Here is a 16,571-nt window from a genome sequence, read left to right as displayed (position 1 = left end):
GGCTCCCCGGTAGAGCCCGACCGGGCTCTCTTTGCCCCCGCTGTCGCATTGATGCAGCAACTGCAGTTTGCAATGAAACCCCTGCATTTCAACGGTGTTCTCTTTTCACACACAGAGGAGAGCGCTGCAAAAATTCTGAAAGAGGAAATATCTTCCCTTCTAAACTAGGGAGCGATTCAGGTGATGCCCCCCAATCTGATAAATAAGGGATTTTATTCTTATTATTTCCTGGTCCCAAAGAAGGACGGCTCTCTCCGCTTAATCTTGGACGTCCGTGTGTTGAATAAATATTTGAGGAGATACAATTTCAGAATGTTAACTCATGGCTCGCTCGCCCGCGCCATAAAACGGAACGACTGGTTCACATCGGTCGATCTGAAAGATGCTTTCTTCCACATAAGCATTTATCCGCCACACAGGAATTTTCTTCGTTTTGCCTACTAAGGCACGTTACGAATTCACAGTTCTGCCGTTCGGGCACTCACTAAGCCCCCGGAGTTTCTGTCTGTGTGCGGAGGTGGGCTTAGCACCCATGAGACTGTCAGGTCTGAGGGTTTTTGACATATATAGACGATTGGCTCATTATAGCCGAATCGAAGGAGAAAGTGTTGCAGGACACCTGCCATGTGCTCACATACATCACATCTCTCAGGTTCAGGTTGAATGTGAACAAGAGCAATTTTACACCCAGTCAGACTGATTTTCCTGGGCTTGGAGTTGAACTCAGTCTCCATGTGAGCGCGTCTCTCTCAAGAGCGCCTTCTCTCTCTAATGAACTGTCTGTTACAGTTCAGAGAGGGGGCGAAAGTACAATATCGTACATGCAGGGTCTCATGGCTTCATCTATCCAGGTTTTGTCGCTGGGACTCCTGACATTTCAGCCCGATACGCGATCTTTGCCGGTCTTTAACAGTGTCGTGCGCCTGCTTGGCAGCTTTGTGCCACTGGAAGAGCACAGACTTTTACGCACAGGGAACCCCTCTGGGGACGGTTATGATGCGGAAAGTTGTGACTACAGATGCGTCCTTAACAGGCTGGGGTGCCATCCAGGAGGGCAGAACGGTGAACGGTTTGTGGCCGAGCAGACTATGTTCAGTGCACATAAATTATTTCGAGCTTATGACCATATGGAAAGCTCTGAATCCTTTTCTGCCTCGCCTGCAGGGAAATCATATGCTCGTACGCCGTGACAATACCAAGTACTTACATCAACTCCCAGGGTGGCGTGCGCGTTTGTCGAAACTTTACGCTCTAGCTCACAAGCTTTTGGTGTGGAGCAGACAGGTTTTTCTGTTGTGACGCGCGACTCATTTTCAAGGCATTCTGAACAGAGGCGCGGACCTTCTATCGAAGGGGAACCCATTTATGGAGATTGTCGCCTCGATCCTCAGATAGTGGGTATGATATGGATGAGATTCAGACAGGCAACCGTAGATCTATTCACTTCGCGTGAAAACTACCATTGTCCTATGTTCTTCTCGCTTTAGGATGTGGATGCTCCCCTCGGGGTGGACGCACTGGCCCACCCATGCAGAAGGTGTCTGTTGTGGCAAACCGCCCTTCACCCCGCATTCCCTCATTAGTACCAGGTGAAGCTAATCAGCAATCAGTTGCACGTGCCCAGGCCGGATAAGGCAACGCACCGTTGCAATTGTTTGTGTGCATCGGGAGCTGACTCTACAGCAGCGCTGGCTCGAGTACTAGAGCTTGATGTCTGTTTTGAACACTGTGCGGGATCGGGTACTAACCAAAGAACTCTGAAGTGACAGCCGGTAAGCTTGAAGCTTTGCTGGTTGAGAAACGCTGAACTTTGAAATGCTTGCTTGTTTCTGTTATTAGCATGTGAATATAGCGTTCAATGAAGCTCTGTAAATCATGCCATTGATCTTCAGTAGCGTATTTTTAATATATTGTGTTTATTGGTGTAGTGGTAAAATATGCCTATTCTAAAGCATAGGTTATTTCATGGCCTTTTGTGGTTAAAGTCCAGTCAATTTAAACCATGCAAATGTGTAAAAGTTATTAAAATGCATTTATTTTGTACTTATTAAAATGTAGAATAAATTACGCATGCAATTTATTGTTATTGAGATGTGCAATATATTTTAGGTTTGGTGAAATGTTCAAGTTTTAAATGGTTAATTAACCTAAGGTACTGATGTATATGTAGTTCTGCACAAATGTTAAAATCAAGTCATGTTAAACCTGCCAACGTATGCACTTTATTGGGTTTCTTTGTGATTAACACTGTATGTATGTTTATGTCTTTAAAGGTTTTTTACCTACATTATAATTCTATAATAAATTGAGTGTCAGCGTCAGTTCTGGCAGGCCAAGTAGTCAAGATGCTGCTAACGCTATTGGCCAACAACACGGTTTCATCAGCGATCTGCTCAGCTGAGCTGCATCAGCACATCAGCTGTTCATCTCCCCTCGCTACTAATGACTACGCTCAAATCAGGGCGCCCTATTTAAACAGATTCAGTTCGCTCCTAACTGCTTACTGCTCGCTCTCTGCAAATTGAAACAGGACTCGATGTATTCACTCTCCATTCATCTCTGAAAGTCTTCACGCAGCTAAGTTCTTTTTTAATGCTCATTGTTAAAAGCTATTAGGATATGGGCACCATGCTGTTGCTAATGCTATCCGTTTGCTTGGGCTTATCTAGTCGTTTTCATTTAAATGCTCTTGCTAGGCTTATGCGATCATATTGGCCATGTGCGTTACTTATCTGTTGTCATTGGGAACTGCTCGCGTTGCACATGCAGTGCTTTTGCACTATGCAGCACAGATCAAGCAGCTTGCAGTGATAGATAGTTAGTAATAACAATTCATGGTGCAAACTAAATTATTTCTGCTGTGGCACATCTCTAAAAAAAAATAGTAACAGTCACTATTCAGTGAGTCAATTAAAAAAAGTCTCATCTGCTAAATCTTACTTGTCTTTCTTCTACTAGTTACATTGCCCCTGGATGCGCTTACTGGCTGCTTAAAGGTGCAGTGTGTGACTTTTAGCGACATCTAGCGGTTCGGTTGCGAGTTTACACTAAGGGCTCACCCCTCCCTTTCGAAGAAGCTACCATGTCTCAAACGGGACAAACATCGTCGTCTGAGACAGCAGAGAATAGCCAGAGTAAACCAAGTTTCTGTACCACAGTCCATTATAAACCACATCATGGATAAAGTTTACAAAGCCATAGTCAGGTGAGGATCAAGGGTCTTAATATATAATATAATAATAGTAATCAGCTGATTGTCTCACAAACGTAACCAGCACATTTCTCCCCACATAGCAAACCCATAATACAGTGAGGGAGAAGAACCACATGAAACTATGCAACTATATATTTTTTCTAACAGGGTAGTAAAAGTTTAGATGGCTAATATGAGCAGTTACTGTGGCTGAGCTGGTTAAAGCGTTAAGCCTTGTTTATACTGGACGCGTCCGCATGAGCCCAAAGCTGCCTGCGGCAAAAATGACGTGATTGTAACAGCGCGCGCGCCTCGCATCCCCTAGACACCATTTACTACACACAATAGGCTTTTTTTCTCTGATTTTGGAAACTCGATCGACTTAAAATGCTTGCAAGATCGAAGGGTTGGTGATTCCTGTAACTGTTTTACGGTCAATGACAAGAGTACTAATCAGCTGTCTCACGAACGTAACCAGCTCATTTATCCCCACATAGCAAAGCCATAACACAGCGAGGGAGAAGAATTAAGTTACATGAAACAATCCAACTACATATTTTACACCACTGACCAGGGAAAAGTCACTACTCACGGTGTTTATGGCTAGCTTCTAGCTTTCTGCGGCTTCTCTTTCAAGGTAGTGACGAAACGCGCTCTGTAACGCTGTTTGTTCTGTGGCATCATGAGAGGGTATGTCATAGACGCAAGGTATGTGCCATCTAGGTGGTTACAGCATGGGGACTACAAACCAAGATGGCCACCTCGTCCCGGACTACAGTTACCAGGTTCCTCAGCGGTGGGGACACAGCTGTTGTGAGTGAAGGAGAAAAGCTGTTAATGAGCTGAGAACAGAGAGAGACTGGCTGTTTTGTTTGAGAGCATAAAGTGAAGCTGGGAGAGTTTTTGGTTATGAAAAAGAACGCTTTGGAGTTTTGGGTTGATTTATTAAAAGAAACCAGTGACTTGATCTCTGCCTGGACTCAATTTGTGAACCAACCCACACTTTGGTGATACCCTACCTCTCACGATGCCACATATGGTGGAGAATGCTGTTCCAATGGTGTGACTGCTGATGTCCAACAGAGACTGGGAAGATCTGACGGTGAAATTTGCTAAGCTAAGTACAAAAGAACACAACATTACAATGGAGGAGTTGTTGAAAGCTTTTCTAGAATCTAACCAAATCCAACAACAAACTAATACTGCGTTAGTAGAAGAACAAAGACGGGCGAATGACTTGAAAACAAGAGAGCTTCAATTAAGAATGAACCAAGAAAGCAACAAAGTCAGAGCTAGTGACTTCATTCCTAAAATGGGGGTCACCGATGACGTGGAGGCATACTTGTATGCTTTTGAGACAACAGCGCATAGAGAAAAGTGGCCAAAAGAACAGTGGGCCAGGAAATTGGCACCATTTTTATCAGGTGAATCACAAAAAGCTTTTTTGGATTTGGACCCTACAAATGCAAATGATTATGATAGTTTAAAAAAAGAGATTCTCAGCAGAAATGGTCTCACCACATTTGGAATGGCCCAGCGAGTACATGAATGGGGTTTTCAGAAAGACCAACCTCCTCGTGCACAGTTTCATGAACTGATGCGCCTGACGAAGAAATGGCTACAACCTGAAAAGAGCACGGCAGCAGCTGTGGTCGAGAAAGTGGTGGTAGATAAGTATTTAAGAGCCCTTCCATATGAAGCAAAAAAAAGTAGTCAGCCAGAGTAACCCAATAACGGCAGAGGAGTTAATAGAGTCAGTTGAAAGATATCAAGCTAATGTAAATATGTTAAGTTACCGGACACCAGTTAACTCCCCTCCACAGACGAGGAAGACACCCAAAGGTCGGTCGACACAGTGGTTTAGCCAGAGGAAGGGGAACAATAGTCCCTATGAACAACAAAAAGCATTGCCAGATTACAGTCCTCGAACATGTTACAAATGTGGTGAACTTGGTCATATTTCTTGGCAGTGTGACAAACCAGATGAACCCATGCCAACAGCAGATTCTTCAGGGAGCAAGCAGACTAATTTCTTTGCTGCGTTGATGGGAGCCACAAACTTCCCAGCCATGGCCTGCCCTGTGACGATAAATAGCCAGGATGTGGAGGCTTTGTTAGACTCAGGGAGTATGATTACCTTGGTCCACAAGTCACTAGTCAACCCAGCTGAGATCTCTCAGGAAGATACCGTGCCTGTGTCTTGTGTGCATGGAGACACTCAGAAGTACCCAACAGCTGCATTAACCCTCATCACCACCAAAGGGAGATGTGATGTTAAAGCAGGAGTAGTGGACTCGTTGCCAGTAAGTGTGCTCATTGGCAGGGATTGCTCAGTGTTCCATGCTTTGTGGCAAGACATATCGGAAAAAAAGATGAGAGATACCGAAAGGCCTAGAGGTAAAACCAAATCTAGGGGAGACTCTGCCCAAGGGATTCAGGATGTAAAATATATGACCAAATGTTGTTTTCCAGTTCAGACTCGTGCAGAAACAAGGGGTATTCCAGAGGAGACTGAGACCGCTTCTGAGAAGGAGTCATCACAAGAGAGCATGGGTGAACCTGGAATCAAAGCAGAGGCTGTGCCGTTAAGAGGACAATATGGTACGTCACAGTTAAATGACCAAACATTGACTAATGCACTGAGAAATGTCAGAATGGTGGAAGGGGTAGATAAGAAACAGGGACACCTTACATACCCTTACTTTGCAGTAAAAAACGGTCTGCTTTATCGAGTAAACAAAAGTGGAGAGGACATCCAGGAACAGCTTCTAGTTCCTAAGTCTCATAGATCAACATTGTTGCATCTATCTCACACCCACCAACTTGGAGCCCACTTAGGGGTCAATAAAACTAAGGAGAGGATTCTTCAGCGTTTCTTTTGGCCCGGCATTCATAAAGAGGTAGAAAACTACTGCCGTAGCTGTCCAGAATGTCAACAAGTAGCACCAAAACCCTCAGAGCGGAACCCCCTAATTCCCCTTCCAATAATTGAGACCCCGTTTGATAGAATTGGAATGGATATTGTGGGACCCCTTCCCAAGAGTTCTAGGGGACATCAATACATTTTAGTGATGCTGGATTATGCTACTCGATATCCTGAAGCTGTTCCCCTGCGAAAAGCCACAGCCAAACAGGTGGCCAAAGAGCTCTTTCTCCTCAGTAGTAGGGTAGGGATCCCAAAAGAGATCCTAACAGATCAGGGGACCCCCTTCATGTCAAGTGTTGTTAAGGAAATGAGTAGCCTGTTGAAAATCAAACAACTCAGAACCTCAGTTTACCATCCCCAAACAGATGGACTTGTAGAGCGCTTCAATAGAACGCTCAAGCAGATGCTACGCAAAGTCATTGATAAAGATGGACGAAACTGGGACCAGCTTCTACCCTACCTTCTGTTTTCACTGAGAAGGGTACCCCAGGCCTCTACGGGATTCTCCCCTTTTGAGTTGCTCTACCCACACAAGCCAAGAGGTCTCTAAGACATTGCCAAAGAATCTTGGGAAGAACAGCCCTGTTCACATAGGACTCTAATCGAGTATGTGGAAACTATGAGAGAGAGGATGGCAGCAGTGTTCCCCATTGTCAGAGAGCACATGGAAAAGGCCCAAAGGGAACAACAAGCCACCTACAACCGGGCTGCACAACCTAGGGAGTTCCAAACAGGAGATAAGGTGTTGGTGCTCATACCCACTGCGGAAAGCAAGTTCCTCACCACCTGGCAAGGGCCATTTGAAATAGCAGAGCGAGTTGGAGAAGTAAATTATAAAGTGAACCAGCCAGGTAAGAGGAAGTTACAACAAATTTACCATGTTAACCTCCTGAAAAAGTGGCATGCAAGAGATGCATTGTTTGGTGGAGGCCTAACCACAGAGAAGGTCAATGGTCCAAGAGAAGAAGTCCAAGTCAGTCCAGACCTGACACCACAACAGTTACAGGAAACATCGGAGTTAGTAGAGCGGAATAGAGATGTTTTTTCTTCTGAGCCTGGTCACACCCACATGATCCAACATGAAATCCGCACGATACCTGGCAAAGTCATACACCAATGTCCATACAGAGTCCCTGAAGCCCGGCGGGAAGCTATCAAAGAGGAGGTAAGAAAAATGCTAAAAATAGGGGTCATTGAAGAATCTCAGAGTGCCTGGTCAAGCCCTATTGGGCTGGTTCCCAAGCCAGATGGAACAATAAGATTCTGTAATGACTTCAGGAAACTAAATGAAGTGTCACAGTTTGATTCTTATCCAATGCCTCATGTAGATGAGTTGATTGATCGGCTGGGCAAGGCCAGATTTGTTACCACCCTTGATTTAACCAAAGGATATTGGCAGGTTCCTCTTTCTCCAGCATCCAAAGAAAAGACAGCCTTTGCTACCCCAGAGGGGCTGTACCTGTCACGTGTAGGAGAGAGGACCCAAAAGCAAAGGGCAGTTTGACAAAGTTTAATGGTTCAGGCAAAATAACACAGGTGGCACATAAGGCGAATAAATCCAACTGAAGAAAGTCTCGTCCAAAGGAAAACGGAAAGTCTTTTAGTAATAGAACAGAAATGTACGGTCAGGACCGGCAACGGGAAATCCCCGGAGGATGAGACAGGCTGGGTCCGTAGAGAGCACGGGAACGCCAATCCTTGACCACTCACGTTAGCTGAAGAAGTAACAAAGCAGAGACGAGGTAATACGGTAGACAGATTGAGGCACGCACCAGACAGGACACGACACGACAGGGCTTGGTTCAGCAGGTACACAGGTACGTAACATATGGCAATAATCTGACAAAGAACAAAGGACAGGGAAGACTAGAAATAGAGAGTCTAATCAGAGAAAGAGGGAACCAGCTGGGGAGGAGAAGAGGGAGAGTGATGAGGTGATGAGAGACAGCTGAGAGCGGCAGAGATAATGAATGGGAATGTGTGTGTGTAAATGGATGTAATAAAGAGTGTGACGAGGAGAGGGTGGTAGAGTGTAAGAGGAGGATACCGGGATCATGACGGGATCATGACCAGAAACTGATGACCCCGACCCCGAGGGCGCACGTCGAGAAGTTTGCGAACCCTGTAGATGGGAGCGCCTTCAACGCGGATAGGGGTAGTGACAGGACGGGGAGGAACACGAGTAACGGGTTTAATACATGACACGTGAAAAACCGGGTGAACGCGTCGAAGATTGGCAGACAATTTGAGTCTGACTGAGACAGGACTGAGTATCTTAAGGACGCGGAAAGGCCCGATGAATTTAGGGGCCAGTTTACGCGAAGAGGATTGGAGAGGAAGATTAAGGGTAGACAGCCAAACCCTCTGCCCAACGGAATAACGGGGGCTTTTGACACGACGTCTATTAGCGGCCCGCTGGGTGCGGGCACGAGACTTCAATAGAGCAGACCTGACCCCTCTCCAAGTACGCTTAGCACGTTGAATGAAGGCTTGTACGGACGGCATCTTAGAGTCTGTATCTTGTGACGAAAAAAGCGGAGGCTGGTAGCCGAGACAACACTGAAAAGGGGATAGACCAGTGGCAGAAGACGGAGCGGAATTAAGTACGTACTCCGCCCAGGGGAGCTGCTCTGACCAGGAAGCCGGATTGCGGAAAGCGAGGCTACGGAGAATGCGACCGATTATCTGGTTTGCTCGTTCGGCTTGGCCATTGGTCTGTGGGTGAAAGCCGGAGGAGAGACTAGCCGACGCTCCAATAAGGCGACAAAACTCCCTCCAGAACAGGGAAGAGAACTGGGGACCCCTATCGGAAACGACGTCGGAGGGAAGACCATGTATCTTAAAGATCTTGTCGACGACAATCTGGGCGGTCTCCCTAGCAGACGGGAGTTTAGGTAAAGGAATAAAGCGGGCGGTCTTAGAAAAACGATCAACGACAGTAAGTATCACGGTGTTCCCCTCAGAGGAGGGGAGACCCGTGATAAAGTCCATGGCGACGTGAGACCATGGGCGAGACGGTAACGGAAGGGGACGCAGCAACCCGGCCGGGGGAGAATTACCAGATTTAGTCTGAGCGCAAACGGCACACGAAGCGACGAAACGGCGAATGTCGCGCTCACGAGAGGGCCACCAGAATCTTTGGCGGACCGCGGCGAGCCTGCCCCTAACGCCGGGATGGGCAAACAGTTTGGATGAATGGCCCCACTGAAAGACCGCGAGACGAGCAGAAGGAGGAACGTACAAAAGACCCTTAGGACAAAGACGAGGAGTAACGGCGTGGGCCAGAGAGCGCTTGACCAAACGTTCTATTCCCCAGACAGCTGCGCCCACCACCACGCCCTGAGGAAGGATCTCCTCCTTATTGGGAACAACCTCTGGGGAAGCAAACTGTCGCGAAAGAGCATCAGGCTTGAGGTTCTTAGACCCGGGGCGGAAGGAGATGGAAAAATCGAAACGCGTAAAGAAAAGTGCCCAACGAGCCTGACGAGCGCAGAGCCTCTTCGCGGAACGAATGTACTCTAAATTTCTATGGTCCGTCCAGACAACGAACGGGACTGAGGCACCCTCAAGCCAGTGACGCCACTCTCCGAGAGCTAAACGGATGGCCAATAACTCGCGATTGCCAACATCATAATTTCGTTCGGCGGGCGAAAGACGATGCGAAAAGTAGGCTTAGGGATGAACCTTCTCATCAGAAGATGAGCGTTGGGAGAGAATGGCTCCAACGCCCACCTCTGATGCATCAACTTCAACAATGAACTGTCTAGAGATATCAGGAGTTCGTAAGATCGGGGCGGAGGAAAAAAGGGACTTGAGGCGATCAAAAGCTGTCTGAGCCCCCTCCGACCAGGAAAATCGGACCCTGGCAGACGTGAGGGCAGAGAGAGGGGCGGCGATCTGACTAAAGTTACGGATAAACCGACGATAAAAATTTGCAAAGCCTAAAAAACGTCGAAGAGCAACGCGCGACTCAGGCACTGGCCATTCCGTGACCGCACGGACCTTGGAGGAATCCATGCTAACGCCCTCAGCGGAAATTACCGAACCAAGAAATGAGATGGATTGCGCGTGGAAGGTACGAAATTCAATCGAAAAATCTGCTGCTGACCTTCTCCCTTGACGAAGCGTAGACAAAAGACGGGAAGCCTCCGCTCCGAATGCAGAACGGTCAAAAACCCGCAGCATCTCCTCCTTGAAGGAGGAATAACGGCTGAGACAGTCAGCCTCCGAACTCCACACAGCTGTTCCCCACTCCCGCGCCCGGCCAGCCAGCAAGGAGATGACGAAGGCGATGCGAGAGCGATCCTCAGCGTATGTGGAAGTCTGTAGTGAAAAGACAACCTCACACTGAGTTAAAAAGGATCTACATTCCTTGGGCTCACCGGAATAGCACGGCGGGTTGTTCACTCTCGGCTCAGGCGTGTCACGGCTTCTAGAGGTGGAGGATTCCACTCGGAGGTGATGAAGCTGTTGTGAGATATCGGTCATGCGAGTAGCAAGAGAATCCATGGCATGGTTAGCGGCGGCCAGTTCATCCTCATGACGGCCCAGCATGGCTCCCTGGATCTCAAGTGCAGATTGAAGAGGACTCTCCCTTGCTGGGTCCATTTCTGGTCAGATTATTCTGTCACGTGTAGGAGAGAGGACCCAAAAGCAAAGGGCAGTTTGACAAAGTTTAATGGTTCAGGCAAAATAACACAGGTGGCACATAAGGCGAATAAATCCAACTGAAGAAAGTCTCATCCAAAGGAAAACGGAAAGTCTTTTAGTAATAGAACAGAAATGTACGGTCAGGACCGGCAACGGGAAATCCCCGGAGGATGAGACAGGCTGGGTCCGTAGAGAGCACGGGAACGCCAATCCTTGACCACTCACGTTAGCTGAAGAAGTAACAAAGCAGAGACGAGGTAATACGGTAGACAGATTGAGGCACGCACCAGACAGGACACGACACGACAGGGCTTGGTTCAGCAGGTACACAGGTACGTAACATATGGCAATAATCTGACAAAGAACAAAGGACAGGGAAGACTAGAAATAGAGAGTCTAATCAGAGAAAGAGGGAACCAGCTGGGGAGGAGAAGAGGGAGAGTGATGAGGTGATGAGAGACAGCTGAGAGCGGCAGAGATAATGAATGGGAATGTGTGTGTGTAAATGGATGTAATAAAGAGTGTGCCCAGGAGAGGGTGGTAGAGTGTAAGAGGAGGATACCGGGATCATGACAGTACCATTATGTTTGTCTACCTTTCGGCCTGCATGGGGCACCAGCGACTTTTCAGAGGCTGATGGACCGCGTCCTCCGGCCTCATGAAAGGTATGCTGCAGCATATTTAGATGACGTGGTGGTGTATAGCCGGGATTGGGAAACCCACTTAATGCAAGTACAGAAAGTGTTGGATTCAGTAAGAGAGGCGGGCCTCACTGCTAACCCTAAAAAGTGTAAACTAGCCTTCTGTGAAACAAACTACCTGGGATACACCATAGGACGAGGCCTCGTTAAACCCCAAGAGCCCAAAATCAAAGCCATACAAGACTGGCCTAGGCCATCCACGAAAACCCAAGTTAAGTCCTTCCTGGGCCTTGCCAATTACTACAGAAGGTTTGTCCCTAACTTTGCTAGTCTGGTTGCTCCCCTTACAGAAATGACCACGAAACAACACTCCAGGATGGTGAAATGGTCCGAAAAGGCAGAGGAATCATTTGCACAACTAAAGAGGGCCCTGACATCTCATCCTGTCCTGGTGGCACCTGATTTTAAGAAGTCTTTTATAGTACACACGGATGCATCAGAGGTGGGTCTTGGGGCAGTATTATCCCAAACGCAAGAGGGAGCAGAACATCCGGTTTTGTATATAAGTAGGAAGTTAGCAAAGCATGAGAAAAATTATTCCACATTGGAAAAAGAATGTTTAGGAGTCAAATGGGCGTTGGAGACCCTTCGGTACTACCTTCTAGGGCGGACGTTTGTCCTGGTAACAGACCATGCCCCGTTACAGTGGATGGCAAGGAATAAAGAGACCAATAGGAGGGTAACTCGATGGTTCCTGAGTCTCCAAGCATTTAATTTCTCTGTCATTCACAGACCCGGACCTTGCCATGGCAACGCTGATGCCCTCTCACGACGAGATGCCCTCTACACCTTCTCCCCGCAACCAAGAGCCACAGAGCAGAGAAGGGGGGTGTGTGGCATCATGAGAGGGTATGTCATAGACGCAAGGTATGTGCCATCTAGGTGGTTACAGGATGGGGACTACAAACCAAGATGGCCACCTCGTCCCGGACTACAGTTACCAGGTTCCTCAGCGGTGGGGACACAGCTCTTGTGAGTGAAGGAGAAAAGCTGTTAATGAGCTGAGAACAGAGAGAGACTGGCTGTTTTGTTTGAGAGCATAAAGTGAAGCTGGAAGAGTTTTTGGTTATGAAAAAGAACGCTTTGGAGTTTTGGGTTGATTTATTAAAAGAAACCAGTGACTTGATCTCTGCCTGGACTCAATTTGTGAACCAACCCACACTTTGGTGATACCCTACCTCTCACGATGCCACAGTTCGCTGTCGGCTACGGTTGAAACATGACGTCACAATATGTCGACCTTCATAGAAGGGGATTCCCGCGCCTATGTAGATATAAATGCCTCATTCTAAGGTAATAAAAACATTACGGTTTATTAAGTAAGTTCTTTATACACCACTGAACACATAGTTATGGATGTCATATTGCATTTCTGTTAATAGATACTCAAAATTTTCACACATTGCACCTTTAATTCATCCTTCATATTTATCACAGGAGGTTGCTTTATGGTCTGTTTGGGGGAAATAGTTCAGCTCTTCTAGTCTAATTCATGTGCGCGTCCCCTAATGCTGCTGTGGTCCCCTGACTCTCTGCTAAATTCATGGCGCTCATGAATGGTCAGGAGACTCATCTGAACTGAAACATATTGCCCACTAATCGTATTTATTCATAAAGTTTTCTAAGCATTTCAATTGTCTAATTCCACCTCTTGTCTTATCCACAAGAGGTTGCCAGGTATGGTTTGTTTGGGGGGAATAGTTCCGCTCTCCCAGTACTAAACTGTGAGCGTTCCCTAATGCTGCTGCTGTCCTCTGACTCTCTGCTATTTCATGGTGCTCATGAAAGGTCAGAGGACTCCCTGAACAGAGCCATACCGCCAAATTGTAATTATCAACTGAATTGCAATTTATTCAATACAAATTCCCTAATCATTTCTATTGTCATGTGTGTTCTTGACTTAAATGGACCTGACAGAAATGGATGGAAATAATTCACAAGGCCTAATCATTGAGTGGAATCCAGTTTAAATCTTCAAATAGTGAGAACCTATCTCTTTCAAGTGTGGGAAAACGCACAGTCAAACGAACGCTTGACAGTGTCATTACACTCTATTTAGCACAAACAGGGCTACCATAAAATGTGAGCAACATGTATATACATGTTTGTATTTTTGAGAGAATAATGTTTATGCATGGTTATTGAAAATACTAAAACTTAAAGTTTCTGAAATAAGGTCACAAAACCCATACTAAATATGTGTCCACAATACTTTTGACTAACGGATGTTGTCGCCTAGAGTTTTTGTTTCAAAATGATCTGAAAATCATCCTACCTAATCATTCACATAAAACAATAGATTGATTTAAATTTTGTAAAAAAAATTTTGTTTGGAAAGGCAATATGCGTGGGGCGTGATTCACACCTGAGAAGACAATGACCTGCATAATGAGCTGCATAATGAGCCTATCACACAGGTGTGTCACTGGGTACCAAAGAATGCAAGGACAAAAGAAATGAGACAAAAGAAATATATATTGTCCTTGCATTCTTTCTTGTGGTACCAACTTTGAACCAATAGCAATATATATATTTGAACCTATAGCAATATAGTTTGGAACATGTTTACTAATGTAGGTGCGAGAGTGAATGAACGGGCGCTGTACAGTTGTAGTAAACAACAGCGCACGGGCGTCTGTGCCGTTCATTCATTAATTCACACACAGACACGCAATTCATATTTAAACAGTCTTTTTGCGGTTTACAGACACTATTCTATATCGCGATTAGAACAAAACACTTAAGAATAAACTTACGATTCACATCAGCTTGATCCGTTGCTCCTCGAAATGAAACTATGAGCACTTCTGAGGTAAATTTTCCATTACGATAGTATTATTCCTCACAGCGTAGCAAAACGACTTAAAGTAGCCTACATGATTCTTCTCAGCTGATGTGGGCGTTTGCATGGCTTGCCTCAGATCATTTGCGTTGGAATAGCGTGCGTGGGCGTGGTCACATTAGCACTTAATGAGCTATAATGAGCTGAAAAGAAAAAGACTGACATCTCTCTCTTTTCATACAGATTACATAAACTGAGAATATTGGTTTTTACATAAATTACTTCATTTAAAAGAAGAGAATTCAAGCTTCATAAAGAAAAAGCTCTTGTGCCTGTGTGACAAGTATTCGCTGAGTTACAGTTCATTTTCAGACGCGTTTCAGAATGGACTTCACTGACAGAGAGAAGGCAGAACTCGCATCATGTTTATTTTTCTTTATTTGGCGAAAAGCACAACACTTTGTTTTTATTGTGAATATCCACAAAAAAATAGACACTTATCAGGATCTAATGATGTACAACACTTACATGTATGACAAAAATCGACAGAGTTTTTGACAGAGTCGACAGAGTCTCTTTTGCACTGATAAGAAAAAAAGAAAGACAATCACGCCGGCATGATTGCCGACCCCAGAGGGTTAATTAGAAAATGCCTAATTTGCATATTTAAACATTAAGTTAAAAAAAAACTTGTAATACATTTTTTTCTCATCCTAATGTAGGTAATCAACTGGGAAAGTTTCATGGTGATATCTGCTAGTAAAAAAATTTACCCTATTCACCTGTAGTGTCTCACTTTAATGACAAAAAACATCTACTGTATTTGATATTCACATACCAGTTTGACTGAGTTTTTCATGTAGTGTCTCTTGAGTTTTCTTCAGTTGAGTCAGGGCTCTATACAGAGAGTTCACATTCACAGCAGAGTCAATCCTGATCTCAGTCCAGTTGTTGGAGTGTGGACGACTGTCCAGGGATGAGCACATCTACAGCAGGATGGAGAAGACTGTTAAATGTAATTTTTATATAGTTAATGTTTTACACATTATTTTTCAAACACAGTTAACTAATATTTCAAATTTGACTTTATTACCATTTCATTGTCTTTTGTACAATTTCTAACAGACTGGTACAAATAAAATGTTCAAGCAGCTCATCAGGTTTGTGAACAGAGAGTTTGTCCTGTAATATAGTACATGATGAGTGATGAGAAGGATGTTCACAGACCTGTATGAGATGGAGATGATCTTCAATGTGTGAGAGCTGCTCCAGCTCAGTGTTTCTCCTCTTCAGCTCAGTGATTTCCTGCTGCAGCTCTTTAATGAGATCTTCAGCCTGTTTCTCTGCTGCTTTCTGCTGTTCCTCCATCATCTTCAGCTGCTCAGACTGAGATTTCTCAATGGAGCGAATCAGATCAGAGAAGAGCTCAACACTGGAGGATATCTCTTCCTCTGTGTTTCTCTGATGAATGAGATCAAATAGGTCCGTCAATTAAGTTTAAATTGATTTAATTGATAACCTTTATTAAGCAGATTGAAATATAATGCATTATCAATTTTGCAATGTTTTAACTTCCACTCACCTTTCTCAGCTTTACTGAGTGCTGGATCTCTTGAATCTTCTTTATTCTGTCCTGGATCATCTGCTGCACGTCAGTTTGTCTCTTAGCCAGATGATTCTGCATACAGTGAAAAACACATAACTTTATCCTCTATACAAAATCTTATTAAAAGTGGCTGGAAATGTTTTTGAGGATAACATTCTTAAAAAGTTGACAAAATCAGCTTTTAGCAGATTTATAATAAAAAAAAACAATTGGCAGTTTAAAGATAGGATAGGCTATTTCAGAGAGGCTAGCAAGCAAGCAAAGTTTTGAAAAGCATAAGACCCCCCCCTGCCTTCAGAGTGTCTCCACAGCGTCACAAGATACAGCGTTAAATTATCTCATGTCTCAAAGCACATAACATTACACTAATAATGAACATAAACTAGCGTTTCCCAACCGCCGGGCGAGAGCAGGGGTGCCGTGTAATAACTCCTTCAAACATTTATAAAACTGCAAAAAAACAAACAAAAAAAAAAAAATATATATATATATATAATTAACCATCAATCTCGGATGTCTCTAATAACAACAAATAACGGACACAAATTTATAATAAAAATGCAAATCGTAATTTTTCGGCATTGAATTGCGGGGGATCAGCATGATTTCATTCCCGTGCTTCATCCCCTAGCCTCTTTTTCATGGTTTGTTGCGCTTACGGTCAAATCACACGAATATTGTCTCAACGTCCGTCTTGCTACGTATTCACATAA

General features: G+C 45.0%; 1 protein-coding gene across 4 annotated transcripts in view; it reads right to left on the bottom strand.

Moving 5' to 3' along the window:
• Positions 1–16,571, bottom strand: part of LOC143725524 (E3 ubiquitin-protein ligase TRIM39-like) — a 37,495-nt gene that overhangs the window by 5,307 nt on the left and 15,617 nt on the right. For all 4 annotated transcript variants that reach the window (XM_077218001.1, XM_077217998.1, XM_077218000.1 and 1 more), the window contains 3 exons: positions 15,835–15,930; positions 15,480–15,713; positions 15,091–15,238 (listed from right to left, as the gene is read on the bottom strand). In XM_077218001.1, the coding sequence (XP_077074116.1) occupies positions 15,091–15,238; positions 15,480–15,713; positions 15,835–15,930 (478 nt within the window). The remainder of the gene's footprint in view (positions 1–15,090; positions 15,239–15,479; positions 15,714–15,834; positions 15,931–16,571) is intronic.

This window comes from Siphateles boraxobius, unplaced genomic scaffold, assembly GCF_051911475.1.
Source record: "Siphateles boraxobius isolate OS27281-9 unplaced genomic scaffold, OSU_SipBor_1 77, whole genome shotgun sequence".
Taxonomy (NCBI): domain Eukaryota; kingdom Metazoa; phylum Chordata; class Actinopteri; order Cypriniformes; family Leuciscidae; genus Siphateles; species Siphateles boraxobius.
This window is presented reverse-complemented; position numbering and strand designations above follow the sequence as displayed.